Source organism: Budorcas taxicolor, chromosome 8 (genome assembly GCF_023091745.1).
Source record: "Budorcas taxicolor isolate Tak-1 chromosome 8, Takin1.1, whole genome shotgun sequence".
NCBI classification, from domain to species: Eukaryota; Metazoa; Chordata; class Mammalia; order Artiodactyla; family Bovidae; genus Budorcas; species Budorcas taxicolor.
Window position 1 is genome coordinate 49,691,749 of NC_068917.1, and position 20,252 is coordinate 49,712,000.

Consider the following 20,252-nt stretch of genomic DNA (forward strand, 5'->3'; position numbering starts at 1 on the left):
CAGGTTAGGGAATGGTGCCTCGATTCTTCACTGATACTCAAACTAAATCCAAACCTGGTCAGCTGACTTGTGGCATTGTCCTCTTTCTGGGTGTTAGATTCATTATGGACCTCTGAATCTCACCTAAGTATACCTGGTTTACTGCAGAGACTGGTTAGAATAATATATGTTGTAAGGATAACAATGTAGCTAAATAAAGGAAAGGGAAGCTATGTAGAAAAAGGTTTATTAAAAACTCCTGGACTGAGGAGTGTGGCAGACACACATTGTTCATTTGCCTTACTAAAAGCCCTTTGTAACCCAATTTCCCCTCCCTCTTCCAACTACTGAGACTGGAAAGCCAAATATTTCCAGCATTCCTTGAAGTTAGCAGCAACCAAGAAACACAGTTTGGCTCAAGGTACAAAAAAAAAACCTCTGCTGCAGGAAAGGGTTGACATTTCAATCCCCACCCCACCTACACCGCCTTTTTCTTTCAAAGGTATTGGAAAGAGATTTTGGTTTCCTGATAAACTACAGGTATGTGGTTGATTCTACCTTTTTTCATCTTCATACTTCTTTATGCCTTGAACGTGAACATGTGATGACTGGAAGTACAGCAGCTATTTCGCTATTGAGTCAAGACAGTGTGACAGGGAATAGCTGAGTCTAAAAATAGGTGTGGGGTCTTTCACTTTAGTGAGTCATTATTGAGCTCTGGGCTATTTACCTTTTCACTTTTTGTTGGGTGAGTAAAGTAAAACCTTACATATTTGTATTATTGTTTATCTGGTGTTCTGTTTATAGCAAGTAAACAAATTAGTAACTGATAACAGTGGTAGAAAGAGCCCACGAGAAATCTGAACCTTTTCTCCCCTGAGCCTTCTACTTGCCTAAATGGGTATTTCAAATGGGAACAATGAATTTTGGAATTCTTAACCCCTCTCCAACTTTCCAATTTTAATGTCTCGAAAGAGGTCAGGCATTGCTATGTCAAAGAAGTTGTTAAAAGCTTCAGACCAAAGAAACAGTTGATTATTAAGTGGCTTTGGTTTCAAACTTTAGTTGCACTACTAATCACCTGGAGGTAATTCTTGGGCCACAATCCTAAAGGCTCTGATTCAGTGGATTTAGTGTAGGTGGTCTATTTGACACTCCTTGAGAAACCACAGGAGGTTGCTTATATGGGGCTGGATCCCACTGTTCTTAACAGTGGGTGTACCCAGGGGACATTTAGGAACTTGCAGGAGCTGTTAGTATTCAATGAGTGGAGGCTGGATGTGCTAAATCTTCTACAATGTGTGGAACAATTCTATGTAATAAAGAATTATTCCCCCAATTGAACCTCTTTTTAGAAATACTGGGCTAGAAGGCGGTTGGTGGAAAGTCTTTTTTATCCTTGGATTATGGAAAAAACTGTTGGTTTCCTCATGAAGTCATATAGGAACAACCCCTAAGGCTTGGGAAATGTTTAAGGCCTAAAAACACTACAGATCCAAAAACAATCATAGAAAGTCAGACTTAGTCACCTACAACTCTGCATGTCAAGATGCTTAAATCGTGTATACAGTAGTATTGGGAGCATATTAATGTGGTTGATATATCTTGTGGTGGGATGTCTGGCAAGTAAGGTTAGAACCTATGAAGGTGCTAAGACAGCCCTGCTGGAGTCTGGTTTTTTTTTTTTTTTTTTTTTGGAGTCTGGTTTTATCTCACTGAGAAAGCAGAGAGGTTAAGAATGCTCAGTTGCAGCCTCTCCTGTCTTCTTTCCAGCACCATTTTTCATCGAGCATACCCTCCTATCCCTCCCAGGTCATTAGAGCTGTGGGCAGGAAGCAGGAGGAACCAGGTGCCCAGTGGTCCTGCATGATCACTTATAGAAGCAGTGGGGATTCCTGCTCTGTAGCTGCCGGGGGTTGTCACTCAAAGCTTACTCAGGCCATAGTCCCTTTCATCTGGGTCACTCTCGTGTTTCCTCCATCGGCAACACAGGTGCTGGAATATCATGGTCATGTGGCTGAATATGATCAGAGGTGGGGGCAGAACGGGCCTTTCATGGAAAGTCATGATGAGCTGATACCTCTGGAACTTCCACACTTGATTGGATATTGATTTTACCTCAAAAAATGTATTGCTGAAAAAGAGACCAGAGAGAATCAAGTGAGAAACACCCTTGCTTTCCGCAACATCATGCTCCCCTCCTGCCTCAGTCTCCCTACTCCATTCCACGGGTTCTGAAGAAAGACTCTCTTACTTAAAGACAGCGATGAGGAGGTTGACCAGCAGGATGTTTGCCACTAGAAGGTAGCAGGCCATGATGGCCGGCACGATCCAGGCTCCTGTCTTGCAGGGAGGCAGTTGTATTATTTTACCATCCTCTCGAGTCTCATTCTGTCCACAGGGAGCTGGAGGAAGCAACACAGGCAAGATGTGAGAAATTGTGTGGCTCTCGGATTAAAATCATAGACTGATTTGAATGAGGTGTTTTTTTTTTTTTTTTTTTTTTAGATGAAGGAAAAAGACAGCCATCTCAAAACAAACAGAAAAGACTTCCAGAAAAGCCTAAATAAACAAACAAAAGCTTCATGAATATCCCTAGGGCTGCCACTGCAGAGGGAACTCAGTTCTGCCAGTCTCCTGAGTTTGTCATCTGAAAGAGGCGGGTGGGGCCCCCTGCTGGCTGGCTGAGCCCCTGGGGCACCAGATCTCCCCAGGAATCCTGGTGAGGGCTTTCCAGAAGCTCAGAAGGGGCAGTCTCATCGCCCCATCACGGTACTTTCAAAATGTGCTGTGGGGCTCAGCAGCCGACAGCTGTAAGAGGAGCAGCTTCGAGAGGCTATCGATTGCGAGTTAACGCCAGGGCAGCTGTTAACTGCTGCAGGAAACAACCCAGGGGCTCCGAGTTAATGATTTGCTGTCTCAGTGTGGGAGGAGCGAAACAGGGCAGCACCTCGGGGAGTATTTAGGAGGACTGTCACTCAGTGCTCCTGATGGACGGCATTTCACGGGGAGAACGACGAGGGGCGATGGGCTGGGACCCTGGAGCCTGTAGCCACCTGCTTTTTTTCCAGCAGCATTTCCATTCCAAAAATGTGCTTCTCGGGGCACAGGGAACAAAACCCAACTGCACTGAATAAACGAGCAAGTAGAGAAAAAGGAAAAATCTGGAGGTGGGGGTGAGGAGGAAAGTGATGTGTGGGACTCGGGTGAGCGTGAGTAATGTGCTAATGAGGCCTGCTTGGAGTTTCCGGGTGAATCCAGGGGAAAACAAATCCTTGACAAAGCTCCTCAGTGCTGCACAGACAACACAACCCGGGAAGTGAGATGGTGCTGATGGCTGTGAGTGCCCAGGGTAGGTGAGGTCGCTTTCCTGTTCCAGCTGTCTTATGCCTGCTTTAGAACAGGGTCCTCTTGCATCTACTTGTAAAAGAGGAGTGGGGCATGAAGCAGTCATAGCAGTTGACAGAGGCAGCTTCTGGAGATCTGCTGGGGAAGTGTGCAAAGTTGACCGAGAATCTTGGCTGGAGGACTTGGAGGATGGAAAGGGAGTCCATTTCCTTCTCAGGAGTTCAGGTGGCTAGGTTCTGTGCTCTGCAGCTGTTCTCAGTCCTGACAGCACTAGGGATCTTTAAAAACTGCCAAGGCCCAGCTCCACCCCAGATAACTGAATCAGAATCTTTGAAGGTGGCCCTGGCATCAATATTTCTTTCAAAGATTTCCCCAAGTAATTCTCAGGTGCCACTAATGTGAGTCTACTAAATTAAAATCAGGCTGGAAAAATTCTGTGATTTTTGATATGCTCTCAGGTCCAAAATACATCTTCTCAACTTATGAGGGTTTTAATAATATCAGGTCACCAAGACTCTGTTTTAATGGCCAGGAAAAGATGGCCAAAGTGCTTCCTTTGGATGTGCCTGCAAGAGGATCAGGTGTGGATGGAATCGGGTGTTCTCAAAGAGCTGGCATCTATTTTGTTGTTGGCAGTTGTGTTGCTACTGACCCAAGACAGCTCAGTAAGGGGTCCTGATAATTTCCTTCTCTGGAATGAAAACCCAGTGATAGAGGCCCTCACTGACTCCAGGATGAAGCCCAGACTTCAAGGGTAGTTAGCTTGGTACCATCTCTTGCCACTTTCTACCTCTCCCTCTGAGCACAAACTAGACCAAGTTTTTGAAGTTCCCAGAAATGTCATGCTCTCTCTTACTTCCTGATTTTTAGTCATGCTTCCAAAAAGCCCCTCTGACACCTTGCTCCTACTCCCATGCTTCACCTGGGTGAATCCTAGTCATTCTTCAGTGCTCACTTAGCTTTTGGCGAACTTTCTGCTCCTTGTCAACCAGGACTGGGATAGGTATTGACAAAGATCCTCTACTTGACCTAACTCGACTCAGGCTCTTCTGTGGCCTCAATCTGTGCACTTCCACATTTGTCTCTGCATTTGCCCAATTTTAGCAAGAATTCTGCTAAGTACATTTAGCCAGAATCCCCATCCTCAGTATCTGATCACCATCAACATTTGATCACATTCCTCATCCTCCACTGTCCTCCATCTGAAGTGTAATCAGCCTGGCCTGTCTTCAGTAAAAATACATTAGGTCAGGTAAGCCAGAAGCCCCCTTACTCCTGATGTTTCCTCTTAGTGATCTTCCATCCACTGACCCACACCTTGCGCCTGGCTATAAACTTCCCTTTTATTTTTCACTCAGAGTCAAACCCAGTCTCTCTCTTCTAGTACAGAATTTCATTGCAGTAGCCCCCTTGAACAAAGTCTTCCTTTACCAAATGTCATGAATAATTTTTTCTTTAGTAATTCTGTCTTCCTTATAATCCCAGAGCTCCCTTTGTTTGCCCCTTTGGCAGGGGTGGGGTGGGGGTAGGGGTGCAGGGGGCTTCTCAGTACTGTATCACTGTTGCCAATTTACTGGTCTTTGTGTCCAACATAGGATTCCCACTGGGAACATCTCTCTTCATGGTTTCCCATCACCCAGCTCAGTCTATACACACAGCACATTCACACACATCCACATGTGAAAACTGTTTGTTGAGTGACTAAAGGAGATCATTAAACACAGTTTCGTTGCTGAGCACTAACATATGCCACAGCTCTGCAAGCCTACTCATCTTGGACAGTTCTAGCTCTAAGCAGTTGCTGGTACCTTTTTCCTTAGGTCGTTTCCAGAAATCCTACCTGTCGCCTGGCAAGAAAGCTTCTCATGCTCAACCAGATGCCTGGGTCCCTGATACCCACTTGGCTGTAGGCTTCATGGACTAGCTCACTTTGCTTTTCTCTCCTCAGCAAAGCTTAGGATCCCTACCCATCCTACCTGCTTCCTCCCGGCTTGACCTCTTTTGGGGCTGTCAGACCAGGGCTACCCTTTTCTTTGGCTTCTGCTCAGATCTCTATGCGGAAGCCGACAAAGAGCAGCAGAAAGAATGGCTTGGGGCAAGGGGCAAAGTGTACACAGTTTTTACAAGTATGATCCTTATCTCTATTTAATGTCATTTTGCAATTTCCCTTTACATTCTGGGAGAATGTAAAATAAACTTGTGAGGGGCAGGACTCATCCATCTTTTGACCTCATATTTATGTATTCATTTTTGGCCACACAACATGTGGGATCTTAGTTCTTCAACCAGGGATGGAACCTGCATGCCTTGCATTGGAAGCTTGGAGTCTTAACTATTGGACTGCCAGGGAAGTCCCACTGACCCCATATTTAGTGAAGATGCAGACACTTCCTCCAGTAGAGAAAAAAACCTTTCTTCTAGCCTAGAGGAAAACACCAGTGAGAACAGTAGGTGCTTCCTAGTTTCAGGTGGCCTGTGCACATTTCCATGAGTCTTCAGATAGTGTCATTAACATGTCTCTGGATCTCTGCTTGGTTTCCCTACTAGTTACAAAACTGGATGAACTCATCATCTTTATGTAAGATTTGTTTTGCTTTGATGTCATCATAATTGGCTCTGGGAACTCTCTGACGATCCTGTGAATATTGATTTATTCCACCTTCTCCCAATTTTTTTCCATCCTGCCTTTATAGAATGGTAGTATTACTTCAGTGGTTAGAAACATGGCATTTTAATTCAGCATATCTGGATTCAAATCCTGATTCCACCATTTTTAAATAATGCTATGTTAGCTTGCTCCATGAACTTCAGCCTTCTCATCTGTAAAAGTGTAGTAGTATATATGGGGGAGAGTGTCAAGATCTTTAAATGAGATAGTGTTGGAGAGCACTTACCTTAGTATCTAGCACACAGCACTTTAACACCAACAGTTATTAACATTAGTTGGTGTCATCATTGATTATTTTTGTAATTAATAGACTTGAAGCTTCTCAAGGTTAGGGACTATGTCTTAATGCTCTTTATTTTGCAATCACTAAGCATAACACTTATTCTATAAACATTCGTTGAGTGGTTATAATATGTTGCTGGAGAGGGTGTGGAGAAAAGGGAACCCTCCTACACTGTTGGTGGGAATGCAAACTAGTACAGCCACTATGGAGAACAGTGTGGAGATTCCTTAAAAAATTGTAAATAGAACTGCCTTATGACCCAGCAATCCCACTGCTGGGCATACACACCGAGGAAACCAGAATTGAAAGAGACACATGTACCCCAATGTCCATCACAGCACTGTTTATAATAGCCAGGACATGGAAACAACCTAGATGTCCATCAGCAGATGAATGGATAAGAAAGCTGTGGTACATATACACAGTGGAGTATTACTCAGCCATTAAAAAGAATACATTTGAATCAGTTCTGATGAGATGGATGAAACTGGAGCCGATTATACAGAGTGAAGTAAGCCAGAAAGAAAAACACCAATATGGTATACTAACACATATATATGGAATTTAGAAAGATGGCAATGATGACCCTGTATGCAAGACAGCAAAAAAGACACAGATGTGTATAACGGACTTTTGGACTCAGAGGGAGAGGGAGAGGGTGGGATGATTTGGGAGAATGGCACTGAAACATGTATACTATCATGTAAGAATCGAATCGCCAGTCTATGTCTGATGCAGGATACAGCATGATTGGGGCTGGTGCACGGTGATGACCCAGAGAGATGTTATGGGGAGGGAGGAGGGAGGGGGGTTCATGTTTGGGAACGCATGTACACCCATGGTGGATTCATGTCAATGCATGGCAAAACCAATACAGTATTGTAAAGTAAAATAAAGTAAAAAAAAAAAAAAAAAGAGAGAGAGATGCTGGGGGGCTAAAGAGACAGTCCCTGTTGCTAAGGAACTTACAGTTCAGTAGGTGGCACAGAAAGGGAACAGACTTCACATTTATTGGGTGATAGGAACACTGCTAGGGGCTCTGAAGAAGCAGAACTGCCATAGCCCCTCTAGCCTGAGTGACACCAAGCAGGCTGCTAGTCAGGATCAGCCTTAAGGACCATCATCTAGCTTCTACAACAACAAGTACAGTATAAATGAGTTAGATGATCTTTGTGACAGTGATAATGATAATAAAAATGAATCAGTAAGAAACAGTCTTCATTTGGTAAAATCAGCAAAGAGGCAGTAAACATTATATGCAGCAGTTAGTGCCAAACATTGTTTTGTAATGGCTCCTAGCCATGTCCTTGCTCAGAGTATTTATCTGTATTAGAAGGTGCTATGACTCAAACTTACAGATGTCTACCGCAGATGAAGATGAATGAGGTGCCTTAAGGCAGGACAAGCAGCAGATTTTAGGATGGAGAATAAGTTATCTGGACTGTAAAATGGTCCCAACCAGTATCTGGGGTTCATATTCCCAGGGAAACACTCCAGGGCACATAAACCCAAGATGGCACATGGGTGGGTGTTTGGGAATATGTGGGCTGGTAGCCCCCACTGCACCTCCTCCTTCCTGCTTAGAACCTGACATGAGTGGTTTTTCTCCCAACCCTTTTGCAAGAAATGACAAATTGTCACCTTCCTCTTTGCTGGCGACAGTCAGTGCAGAGTGTCTCCAGTGCAGCAGTCCCCAACCTTTTGACACCAGGGACTGGTTTTGTGGAAGACAATTTTCCCACAGACGGGTAGGGGATGGTTTTTGCATGATTCAAGCACATTACATCTATTGTACACTTTATTTCTATTATTATTACATCAGCTCCACCCCAGATCAACAGGCATTAGATCCCAGAGGCTGGGGACCATTGCTCTAGAGGATGGTTCCATCTGCCTGGTAAACATTTCCCCTTCCTCTGGTAATGGCATCCTGGTTTCCCTTTGTGGAAGTGTCCCTCCCCTACTCACAGTCCAGAAGTTTGGGTGAAATGAGCTGCAGTTCCATCTCAAGGAGATTTACCCATGTATTTTATCCCCTGATGGCAGTGATTGGTTCAAGGATGTGATCCTAGCCTGACCAATAAGAACCAATGAGCATAAGGCTTGAGATTTTTGCTGGGACTCATATTAAAGAGAAGTTCTCTTTTTACATTGCAGTATAAGTCTACCAAGGGAAGAGAGCCTGCCTAGGAGTGACTCCATCACAGAGAAGAGAAACAGATTCACAATTCAGTCATGCCTAAAACCAGAATTCTTCAGTTACATGAACCATAAAATTCCTTTTTTCCTTAAGTCAGTTTGAATTGGGTTTCTATCACTTGCAGTGAGTCCTGGCTAATAAAATCACACTTGCTTCCCTGCTCCCTGTCCACAATAATTAAAGATGTCGACATTTCGTGTATGCCACAATAATTAAAGATGCCGACATCTCGTGTATGCCACGCCTGGGAGGCTGCACTGGGGCCTTGGAGCAGCATGAAGAGACTGGAAGGGGCAACTGGGAATGTGAGATCTGACCTGACATCAAGGTTGAGTCACAAGTTTGGGGTTTTATGGAACAGCAGACTGGTTCCAAATAGGAAAAGGAGTACGTCAAGGCTGTATATTATTACCCTGCTTATTTAACTTAGATGCAGAGTACATCATGAGAAACACTGGGCTGGATGAAGCACAAGGATCAAGATTGCCAGGAGAAATATCAATAACCTCAGATACGCAGATGACACCACCCTTATGGCAGAAAGTGAAGAGGAACTAAAAAGCCTCTTGATGAAAGTGAAAGAGGAGAGTGAAAAAGTTGGCTTAAAGCTCAACATTCAGAAAACTAAGATCATGGCATCCGGTCCCATCACTTCATGGGAAATAGATGGGAAAACAGTGGAAACAGTGACAGACTTTATTTTTGGGGGCTCCCAAATCACTGCAGATGGTGACTGCAGCCATGAAATTAAAAGATGCTTACTCCTTGGAAGGAAAGTTATGACCAACCTAGATAGCATATTCAAAAGCAGAGACATTACTTTGCCAACTAAGGTCCATCTAGTCAAGGCTATGGTTTTTCCAGTGGTCATTTATGGATGTGAGAGTTGGACTGTGAAGAAAGTTGAGTGCTGAAGAATTGATGCTTTTGAACTGTGGTGTTGCAGAAGACTCTTGAGAGTCCCTTGGACTGCAAGGAGATCCAACCAGTCCATTCTGAAGGAGATCAGCCCTGGGATTTCTTTGGAAGGAATGATGCTGAAGCTGAAACTCCAGTGCTTTGGCCACCTCATGCGAAGAGTTGACTCGTTGGAAAAGACTCTGATGCTGGGAGGGATTGGGGGCAGGAGGAGAAGGGGACAACAGAGGATGAGATGGTTGGATGGCATCAGTGACTTGATGGACGTGAGTCTGAGTGAACTCCGGGAGTTGGTGATGGACAGGGAGGCCTGGTGTGCTGTGATTCATGGGGTCACAGAGAATCGGACATGACTGAGCGACTGAACTGAACTGAACTGAACTGAGGAGCCAAAGGCTCTGTTGCTGTTTTTCTTTAGCAAGTATAGAAAGCATGAGAGGTCTACACTGGTCAAAGCTCAATTGTCCAACTGGGGCCTCTGACTCAAACTAATGGTACAGATTTTACTTATTATCACGTCAGTAGGGTAAACACACTTGTGAAACTTTGGCCAAAGCTTCCAGTTACTCCCAAAGTGAATAAAACCCTGTTCTAGAAGCTGATCATAGATAGATTAGGCCACAGAAGGCCTTAGGGTGAGGGTACAGATACAGAGTGGGGCACTTACATCTATGCCAAATTAAGGCCAAATTAGAAGGGATAAAACATCTGAGAATTCAGGTTCTCTTATGGTTTATCTATGTGGATCACATTGGCATATCACAAGGCAGAAAGCTGAAAGTGCATTGATAGGAAGTGAAATGGATGACTGGACTCCAGAATGAGAGGTTGTGTAGTCATAACCAACCAGATTATGCAGGTTAGAGTAAGAAAGTCCTCCCTTTTCTCTACATGTTCTGGAGTGGCTGGAATGTCTTTTTTTTTTTTTTAAATCATAGATAAATTTTTATAATAGCCGAAATAAAAGTCAACAGCATCCCTCACTAGAATGAAAGGCATGGGGAAAAGTGCTTTTGTCTGTTTAGGTCACTATAGCAGCCATAACGTTGCCTGGCATACAGAAGATGATCAATAAATATTTGCCAGAAGAATGCGGGCAGGAATATCACATACTATACATTTAACTTGCAATACCAGGCATTTCTGTAAGGGTTATAGGTGATCAATTTCACTGGGTCAGTATCTGTTTTCCTATTTACTTCAAGATCTTAAGGGCCACCATGACCTGCTAATATGAGATGGTTCCTATTAAGAGCAAAAAGCTATAAGAGAGGGAAAACATGGATGTTTGGTTATTTGTTTTTGCTATTAACTTGCAAAGGGTCATGCCTGACATTGGTAAAGTCTATAGCAAGTCTCCCTTCTGAATGCTATTGTATAAATCTCATGGCACAGCAGCCATAACACCCCATCTTAAACTCATGGCAGACGTTGCTAATCATCATGATACTCTTCTGTCAGGTGGAAGCCTTGGGATCCTTTTTAAGGCAAAACTCCCAAAAGCACACCAATCAACTGACACTGACACAAGAAATGGGACCTTCCTCATAGTTCCTTAAAAAATGAGAAAATGAGGTCTTGGTCAAAGATAATTTCCATGCCTCTTTTCAGGATCCTCCTTTTGCCCACTTGGCTTGGCCTTTGCCCAAACTATACTACTTTGAAGTTGCCCAGGAACACAAAAGGGTCAAATTAGACATCCTGCTATTCTCAGACCCTGACATTTTTGATGAAAGGCCACTTACATACATCCTGGGCTACTTGACACTGACTGCTGCCCATTTTGAAAGACAACTTTTAAAATGGATGCTTCTGTAGGAACTGCTGATCTTAGTTCTTATTTGGGATCATCAAAAGTGAAGGGCAGTAGAAATTGGGAATAAACACCTGTGGAAAGCACAGCACGTGCTGGCCTCTGTGCTGGGCACTTCACATCAGCCATTACACTTAAGCTTCCTGGCACGTCCGTAACAGATGTATTACCCTTCCAGCTGTGGAAACATGCCCTGAGCAACGAAATGCCTTACCCAGGATCACACAGCTAATAAGGGATAATGCCAGAACCATTCATTTATTCATCCAAAAAAATAATGAGTTCCTCCTCTGTGCCAGTGGGAATTGGTTCTGGAGATGCAATTATGAATGAAGCAGAAATGGGTCCTCCTCCTCTCTGACCCCAAAGCCTGTATGTATTCCTCGCTATTTCAAATGGCCTTTCCAACGTAATAAAGCTAGTGATCACCTGTCACAAGCTTCAAGGAAAGGTGCTGTGCTATAAGCTTTACTTACATCACCTGTTTTGATCTTTATAATACTCTAACATGATCAATTTTACTGCCCCATTTAAAGGTGAAGGAGTGAGGCTCAGAAAGCCTTAGTACCTCTGTCAGTATTTCAAAGACAGTAAGAACAGGGTCAGGATATCCATGAAAACTTGCTCAACTAGTCTATCTCTGCTTTTGGAGAAAGAACCAACATGGGGTTGAGAGGAATCTCAACTGTGAACAAATGTAAAGACAGACTGATAGACATCTGAATGTTTCTTGCTTTCATTAACACAAATAATAGTCCAAGCTGTTCAGATCAGGTAACACATGTATGGAACACTAAAATTCAGTGTGAAGAAAAAAAATCTGATTCATATAATAGGTATCAGGTGCTGGTATCCTTGTCTCAAAGATGGACACTTGCTCCTTTGATTTTACTCTATAAGGCATGGAGGAAAGAAGCATTTATTTACTTAATATATACATCATATTGATTTCAAAAAAGCATGAGAAATTTGAAATGAAACACCAGTATTTGATAAAATGAACATCATGTTTAAAAATATAAAGAAGAAGGATATTTCAAGAAGATATTCTCTTTCATACATGGCTGAAGAAATGCCTCAATCAGTTCAGTTCAGTTCAGTCGCTCAGTCATGTCTGACTCTTTGTGACCCCATGGACTGCAGGATGCCAGGCCTCCCTGTCCATCGCCAACTCCCGGAGTCTACCCAAACTCATATCCATTGAGTCGGTGATGCCATCCAACCATCTCATCCTCTGTTGTGCCCTTCTCTGTCTGCCCTTAATCTTTCCCAGCACCAGGGTCTTTTCCAATGAGTCAGTTCTTTGCATCAGGAGGCCAGAGTATTGGAGTTTCAGCTCTAACATCAGTCCTTCCAATGAACACCCAGGACGGATCTCCTTTAGAATGGACTGGTTGGACCTCCTTGCAGTCCAAGGGACTCTCAAGAGTCTTCTCCAACACCACAGTTCAAAAGCATCAATTCTTCAGCGCTCAGTTTTCTTTCTAGTCCAACTCTCACATCCATACATGACTACTGGAAAAACCGTAGCCTTGACTAAATGGACCTTTGTTGGCAAAGTAATGTCACTGCTTTTTATTATGCTGTCTAGGTTAGTCATAACTTTCCTTCCAAGAAGTAAGCATCTTTTAATTTCATGGCTGCAGTCACCATCTGCAGTGATTTTGGAGCCCCCCAAAATAAAGTCAGCCACTGTTTCCACTGTTTCCCCATCTACTTGCCATGAAGTGATGGGACCAGAAGCCATGATCTTCGTTTTCTGAATGTTGAGCTTTAAGCCAACTTTTTCACTCTCCTCTTTTACTTTCATCAAGAGCCTCTTCAGTTCTTCTTCACTTTCTGCCATAAGGTGGTGTCATCTGCATATCTGTGGTTATTGATATTTCTCCTGGCAATCTTGATTCTTGTGCTTCATCCAGCCCAGCGTTTCTCACGATGTACTCTGCGTATAAGTTAAATAAGCAGGGTGACAATACACAGCCTTGATGTACTCCTTTTCCTATTTGGAACCAGTCTGTTGTTCCATGTCCAGTTCTAACAGTTGATTCCTGACCTACATATAGGTTTCTCAAGAGGCAGGTCAGGTGGTCTGGTATTCCCATCTCTTTCAGAATTTTCCACAGTTTGTTGTGATCCACACAGTCAAAGGCTTTGGCATAGTCAATAAAGCAGAAATAGATGTTTTTCTGGAACTCTCTTGCTTTTTCAATGACCAAGCGGATGTTGGCAATTTGATCTCTGGTTCTTCTGCCTTTTCTAAAACCAGCTTGAAAATCTGGGAGTTCACGGTTCATGTATTGCTGAAGTCTGGCTTGGAGAATTTTGAGTTACTTTACTAGCATGTGAGATGAGTGCAATTGTGCGATAGTTTGAGCATTCTTTGGCATTGGCTTTCTTTGGGATTGGAATGAAAACAGACCTTTTCCAGTCCTGTGGGCACTGCTGAGTTTTCCAAATTTGCTGACATGTTGAATGCAGCACTTTCACAGCATCATCTTTTAGGATTTGAAATAGCTCAACTGGAATTCCATCACCTCCACTAGCTTTGTTCGTAGTGATGCTTCCTAAGGCCCACCTGACTTCACATTCCAGGATGTCTGGCTCCAGGTGAGTCATGAAGATCTTTTTTGTACAATTCTTCTGTGTATTCTTGCCACCTCTTCTTAATATCTTCTGCTTATGTTAGATCCATACCATTTCTGTCCCTTATCGAGTCTACCTTATGTGAAATGTTCCCTTGGTATCTCTAATTTTCTTGAAGAGATCTCTAGTCTCTCTCATTCTATTATTTTTCTCTATTTCTTTTCACTGATCACTGAGGAAGGCTCTCTTATCTTTCCTTGCTATTCTTTGGAACTCTGCAATCAAACGGATTTATCTTTCCTTTTCTCCTTTGCTTTTTGCTTCTCTTCTTTTCACAGCTATTTGCAAGGCCTCCTCAGATAGCCATTTTGCTTTTTTGCATTATCGCTTATTCCAAATCATAGGCAATGGAATAAAGAGCTTAGTTGAATGTATGACTACATTTATCCGATTTTTTTTTTTTTTAAGAAAGGATTTTCAACTAAAATTCCATCTTGGAAAGATAAGGAGACAAAGAAGATTTCTCCACCTTATTTTGAAAATTCACAGTTTGACATGGAGGATTTAGAATGCCATTAGCACAGCTCCTATGGCTTACTCCAAAGAATTAAGACTTACATAGCCCTGCTTTTTTGGCCTGTTTTTTCTGACACAATGCTTTTCTGGGCAAGAGAACTAGAGATGCCTCCTTTTGTATAGCTATCTATCTAGAAGGGCTTCCCTGATAACTCAGTTGGTAAAAAACCCACCTGCAATGCAGGAGACCCTGGTTCAATTCCTGGGTCAGGAAGATCCTCTGGAGAAGGGACAGGCTACCCACTCCAGTATTCTTGGGCTTCCCTTGTGGCTCAGTTGGTAAAGAATCTGCTCAGCTGGTAAAGAGGGAGATCTGGGTTCAGTCCTGGGGTTGGGAAGATCCCCTGGAGAAGGGAAAGGCTAGTAATACCCCTCCAGTATTCTGGCTTAGAGAATTCCACGGGCAGTCTAGAAGGTTCCTGATCCAAGAGTTCTAGATAGCAGTAAATCCAGGCAGAAGTCTTCTTTATGGAAGAAAGGGGGTCTTTCTGTTTCTTTCAATAGGCTACAGCCAATGTCCTCTAGGAAAGGAGACCAGGAAAAGAAGATATAATTGAAAACCAGGTAGGCACAACTTCGTAGAGTTGAAATCACTACCCACCAGCTCTGCGTTTTACTTCTTTTGTGGTTCTTTTCCCTTCCCCTAGCCTATATGTTAGGCAAGTTGGTAGTGACACAGTACAAAGGCAACCATGAGAAAGGCGTAAGAGGAGGCCTGGGCTCCTTCATCTGTGAATGGAGGGACTTGGACTATTGACATCCTCTCCAGTATGATGTCCACACAACTCAGAAAGTTCAAGATGACTGTAGGGTACAGGAACAGGGCATTAAGTAGTGCTGAACTGGACAGTGAGATAGTCATGACTTTTTCAAGCCTGTCTACATCTTCCAGACTCCATCAGAGAGAATGCATCAGTTTGAGATTAATATTTCTTTAACGCTTCCTTCACATTTGCTAAGCTTCCTTTTTAGTAAAGACTTGCTGGGCGGAAGGCCCAAGTCTTTTAGTAAAGACTTGCTGGACAGAATTTCATAACAAGGTGGTGTTTTCATTCTGTTTATTTTATGGTCATTTTCTATTACATCAAATCACACTGAGGTTTCAACTTATGGTCACGATATAAATTTTTAAAAATAAATTAATTTAGGTTTTGAAATTGAGTTAACTTAATTCAAAATATTACAGAGTGGACAGATGTTACAAAACAGTGAATGGTTTATGGGACTAACTAAAGGTTGGGAAATGCTGGATGATTTCTAAGCCCTATCTAGTCCAGACATTTTATTACTCTACGAATCTAAGAAAAGAAACAGAAGACCAGAATAAGCCCCAAACTGGATTATCTATCTCAGGAGCTAACTTATAAAAGGCCACTTACAAAAGCTGTATCCTTTTCATTCCTATCAGAAAAGCAAACAAATAACTAGGCCCCATTGCATGGATATAAAACCCAGACACCACCAGGAGGGAAAAGAAGTCACTGATGACACAGCCTCTAATTTGAGAGGGTTAGGGTTACACATGCTCAGCTTTCAGCTATTTAGGAAGCACAATTAAATTAATAAGCTTTTGTTTCTTAATCCAGTGAATTAGAAAGCAAGCTAAGGTATGTTGTGTGTGAATTACAGGCAGGGGAAGGGGGAGGTAGGGAACATCCAACGCCCTCCGTTATCTTCGTTCTGTGTTCTAGCTATTTTTAAATTTATTCTTTACTTTAGAGACAACTGTCATTTACTTGCTGTTATTTAAGAAGGATTCAAAATTCATTATTTGCAGTCAGGAATTACTATCAAAAGACCCTGTACAAAACTTGCTGGGAAAGGACGTGTACCTAGACTTGCTGTGGTACATGTCAGCGGGTCTGTTGTCATGATGCAGCAAATTGATTGCATTAATAGCTCCAATTTCTCTCCCACTGTATCCAACCTCCCTTGCCATGTGATTTGATAGTTTTATTTCTCTGACTAAACAGGCAAGTTCTATTTCCTTGCCCCTTGGTTCCTTGCCCCCGAGTTTCAACATGTGAGTTTCTTTGGCCATGGGGATGTCAGCAAATGTGACCCATACAGAACTTGAAAACACCCTTGAGTGTTTTTGTTTCCATTCTTCCACTTCAGTCATCACCATGAGGAACATGCCTGAGCCAGTCTGCTGGAGAATAAAACACAGGACCCTCTGGTCCTAGTTACTTCTGTTGTTTGAGCTGAGGTTGTATTTGGATCAGCTGCCAGCCAGCTGACCCCTTGGCACATTCACAAGCCTAGTCAAGACAGAAGAATCGTCCAGGCAACCCCCAGGCTACTGAGCTCAATAAATGCCTACAGCTTTACGCCACTGCCTTCTGGAGTGGTTTGTCCTACAGCATTATCAACAGATAATATCAACATCTGTTGCCAATAGATAATGTCAAAGATGCCTGATATACACGTTCCACTCCCCTGGCCCTGCTCACAGCTAGAAGAGGTAGCCCCAGGTCTCTCGGGTTGACAAAGCCTTTTCCTAATTTCTTCACCCTCCTCCCTTAATTCAGGCCACATCCCATCATTGCCCAGGGAGCAGGCCCCACCATCATCCAAGGGGCAAGGAGCCAATTCACTGAATGACCAATGGCTAATCAGACTTGGTTTTTAGAAATTAAACTGAACAGGGAGATCAGCTGGGTGCTCTGTGGCGACCTAGGGGGCTGGGATGCGGGGTGAGGTGGGAGGGAGACTCAAGAGGGAAGGTATATATGTATATATATCGGCTATTCACATTGCTATACAGCAGAAACTAACACAACATTGTAAAGCAGTTATTCTCCAATTAAAAATAAATTTTAAAAATTAAACTGAGGTGCAGAGACTTTAGTTAGAAGATGAAGTAAAGTCGCTCAGTCATGTCTGACTCTTTGCGACCCCATGGACTGTAGCCTACCGGGCTCCTCTGTCCATGGGATTTTCCAGGCAAGAGGACTGGAGTGGATTGCCATTTCCTTCTCCAGGGGATCTTAATTAACTGGAGATCATACAGTCAGACCAAGCTGAGTCATTTAAAAGTAAAGCAAGCCAGCTGAGAGGAAAGGGTAAGAAAGGGAGGAAGGAAAGAGAAGCAAGAGCCAGACAGGAAGAGAGGATGAGAGATGACTGGTGGATTGAGCCTGGAAATAAGTAGACAGAAAAGCAGTCGAGTGGCCATGTCTTCAGATTCTGGCTTCCCAAAACCACTTCCAGCTTCATTTCCAGTCAGCTTACGTCATGCTTTGCTTCCTGTCTTTGAATGTTCTTGAGGTTTCCTCTTAGACACTTACAGTCAATCTTTATTTAATCTGAGTGGGTTTTGTTTTCTTGTGAGCAATGTTTCTCTAGTTGAGGACACAGCAATAAACCCCTCAGAGAGGAACAGCTTCTCAAGCTGGTAGTTTCATCAGAGCAGGCCCAGATCCAGTGTGCTGGGGGCTCATGGTAATTAGGAGGAGCCCCAGAGAGAGCGAGGAAAGGGGCTCAGGGAGGGGTTGGAAGGATGGAAATATAAAGCACTTAAGTTTCAATTTTACTGAGGGCTCTTCTCACTCTCTTGGATATCTGCCTAAGCAAAATAGGATTAGACAAGCTTCTTTCTTCATCAAACCGAAACCAAAAACATTCAGAGAAAAAAGTCAAATATACGATCTACTCTCCCAGAATTTGCGCTACGTCCACCTCCACTGTAACTCTTGGCTGTGACATTCTCATCCCGACTCCTCATGCTTCACGGACACCCTGTCCAGAGCTCTGAGGACAGAAGCAGGTGTCCCTTCCAGCCCATGTGCAGGGAGTGGGACTCCCTCCTCATTACCTTGACTGTGGAAGGTTCCCCGGGTGGGTCCATTACACCGAGCCACCATGCCTTACAGTAAGGAATATGCTTCTGGCTCTTGTTTAAAGAAGGACTGCATAATTTTTCAGAACCCCACACATCTGTCCTACTGGCCGTATGAAGAGGGAAGAGCCAGGGCCTTCTTCCAGAGGGAGTGTCTCATGAAAAGAAACCAGCAACCTGGCATCAGGGCTCTTTGGGCTTAGAAGGATTGGTCACCAATCTTTCAGGCCAGGCTTTGCTATCTCTGTGCATTTCATCAGGAATACTAGGCTGGACCAGCTCCACAGAAATGATCCACGGCTCCTGCCGACTCCCATCAGATTGCACCCCCAGAGTTACAGGACATTAAGGGAAACAATCAATGTGGCCCCTAACATTCAGGAATGCATTTGCAAGCATTCACAAGCTCCTGCTGACATTATTTACAAATCCCCTGGGAAGTGACAGATAACAGAAGAAATCCATTTGTACTCAGACCTCATGCTCCTGGCTCTGTCTGAGAGTGGGCCTGTCCTCCCTATACTGCCATCTGGATCCCGGACTCTGCTCTCCCCCTTTTCACTTGAAGGCCCCTCTGCCTGCTTGTCTGTTTACTGCTATTAATAAAATGTGAGCATCTCACACTTCAACTCCTGCTCCTCAAACAAAGACTCTGGATCATAGTTAGTTCCTGTTTTACTTAAACCTCAACTGCTATGGATGGGCTCAGATTCCAGCGTCCATCACTTGCTGTCATGTGACTAGGAGTCCAGCTGAGGCAGAATAGAAACATTATCATTATTATAACAGAAGAGTTGGATGACAGTAGACCCTTGTATAGTGGGCTAACAACTTTTTTCTTTCCCAGAGCAACACTGGCACACATCAGTGAAAACAAACACTTTCATCTTGAAAAGTTTACCTGTTAAAAATATGAAACTTGGATGTTGATCAAGTGGAGAAGCAGGGTGGGGGGGCATAGAAAGGAGCAAGATGGGAAAGGCACTTTGCTCTGAATTGTGGTTTGAATATTTTCAATAATATCCTTGTATGTTTCCTGTTTTGGAATCTACCTATCAGTGACCCATCTTATTTAAGCATTCTTTGAAGTTACTAGACATAAGCTACTAATCTCAGTGAGCTCAGTTGGAGTCCCAGGTCCGATATTTGCCATCTATACACCATCGAGTAAGTCAATGATTAATAAAATGTCCGAGGGTGATAAAATCATACTTTTAATAGAAATAATATTAATAATGATGATGGTACATGCCTAGATCTCATCACTCATTCCACAAGTATTTATGAATCCCCTACGATGTGCCAGACACTGTTCTAAGTGCTTGGGTTACACCAGTGAACGAAGCATCAAAGGTCCCTGCCCTTCTTCAGCTTGCCCTGAGAGAGGTGGTAGGTAGGCAGAAAATAAATAATAGCATCATAAATAAGTAAGCTAAGTGGCATTGTAGAAGGGGATAAGTGCTGTAGAAGTAAGGTAGGGCCAGAAGGATCAAGAGGGCATGTGGGTGCCTAGGAACGGCAACGAGAAGGTGAAATGGGAGCAGACTCCGGTCTTGGATCAGGGAGTTGGCTAAGAAGCAGTCTGGGGAGAGGGTGTCTGAAGCTGCAGGCAGGGCTAAGGCAAAGGCCCTGGGCCATAAGCACTCCTGCTGTGTTCTAAGAACCAGGACTGAGTCTGATAATATAATATAGAAAGGAGCAGAGAATAAAGAAGAACGCTAATGGTTGGAGGGAGGATGAATGTCCTATTTGGGTCTATGGAAGGATCTCCCAGGATCCAATCAGGTCATGATAAGGTATTGCTCTTTATTGTTAATTCTTATTGGTTTTACTAAAGCAGCTGAGTAATCCCCCCTCATCTATTCTGGCTACTGCCTGACAGTTTTTTCATTTATTCAGTAAGCCCTTTCTTCATTACTTCTGTTTTTCCCAAGAGACCCTCAAAGCCCTTAAGTGAGGACTTTCTAAGTGGTGCCAGTGGTAAAGAACCTGACTGCCAGTGCAGTCACAAGAGACAAGAGACAGAGGTTTGATCCCTGGGTT

General features: G+C 43.4%; 1 protein-coding gene across 1 annotated transcript in view; it reads right to left on the bottom strand.

Annotated features, from left to right (window-relative positions):
• The window catches only part of TRPM3 (transient receptor potential cation channel subfamily M member 3), a 937,530-nt gene that overhangs the window by 13,792 nt on the left and 903,486 nt on the right, over positions 1-20,252 (bottom strand). Inside the window, exons 23-24 of the mRNA XM_052644496.1 lie at positions 2,234-2,384; positions 1,914-2,113 (exon numbers count right to left, since the gene is read on the bottom strand). Of these exons, the coding sequence (XP_052500456.1) occupies positions 1,914-2,113; positions 2,234-2,384 (351 nt within the window). The remainder of the gene's footprint in view (positions 1-1,913; positions 2,114-2,233; positions 2,385-20,252) is intronic.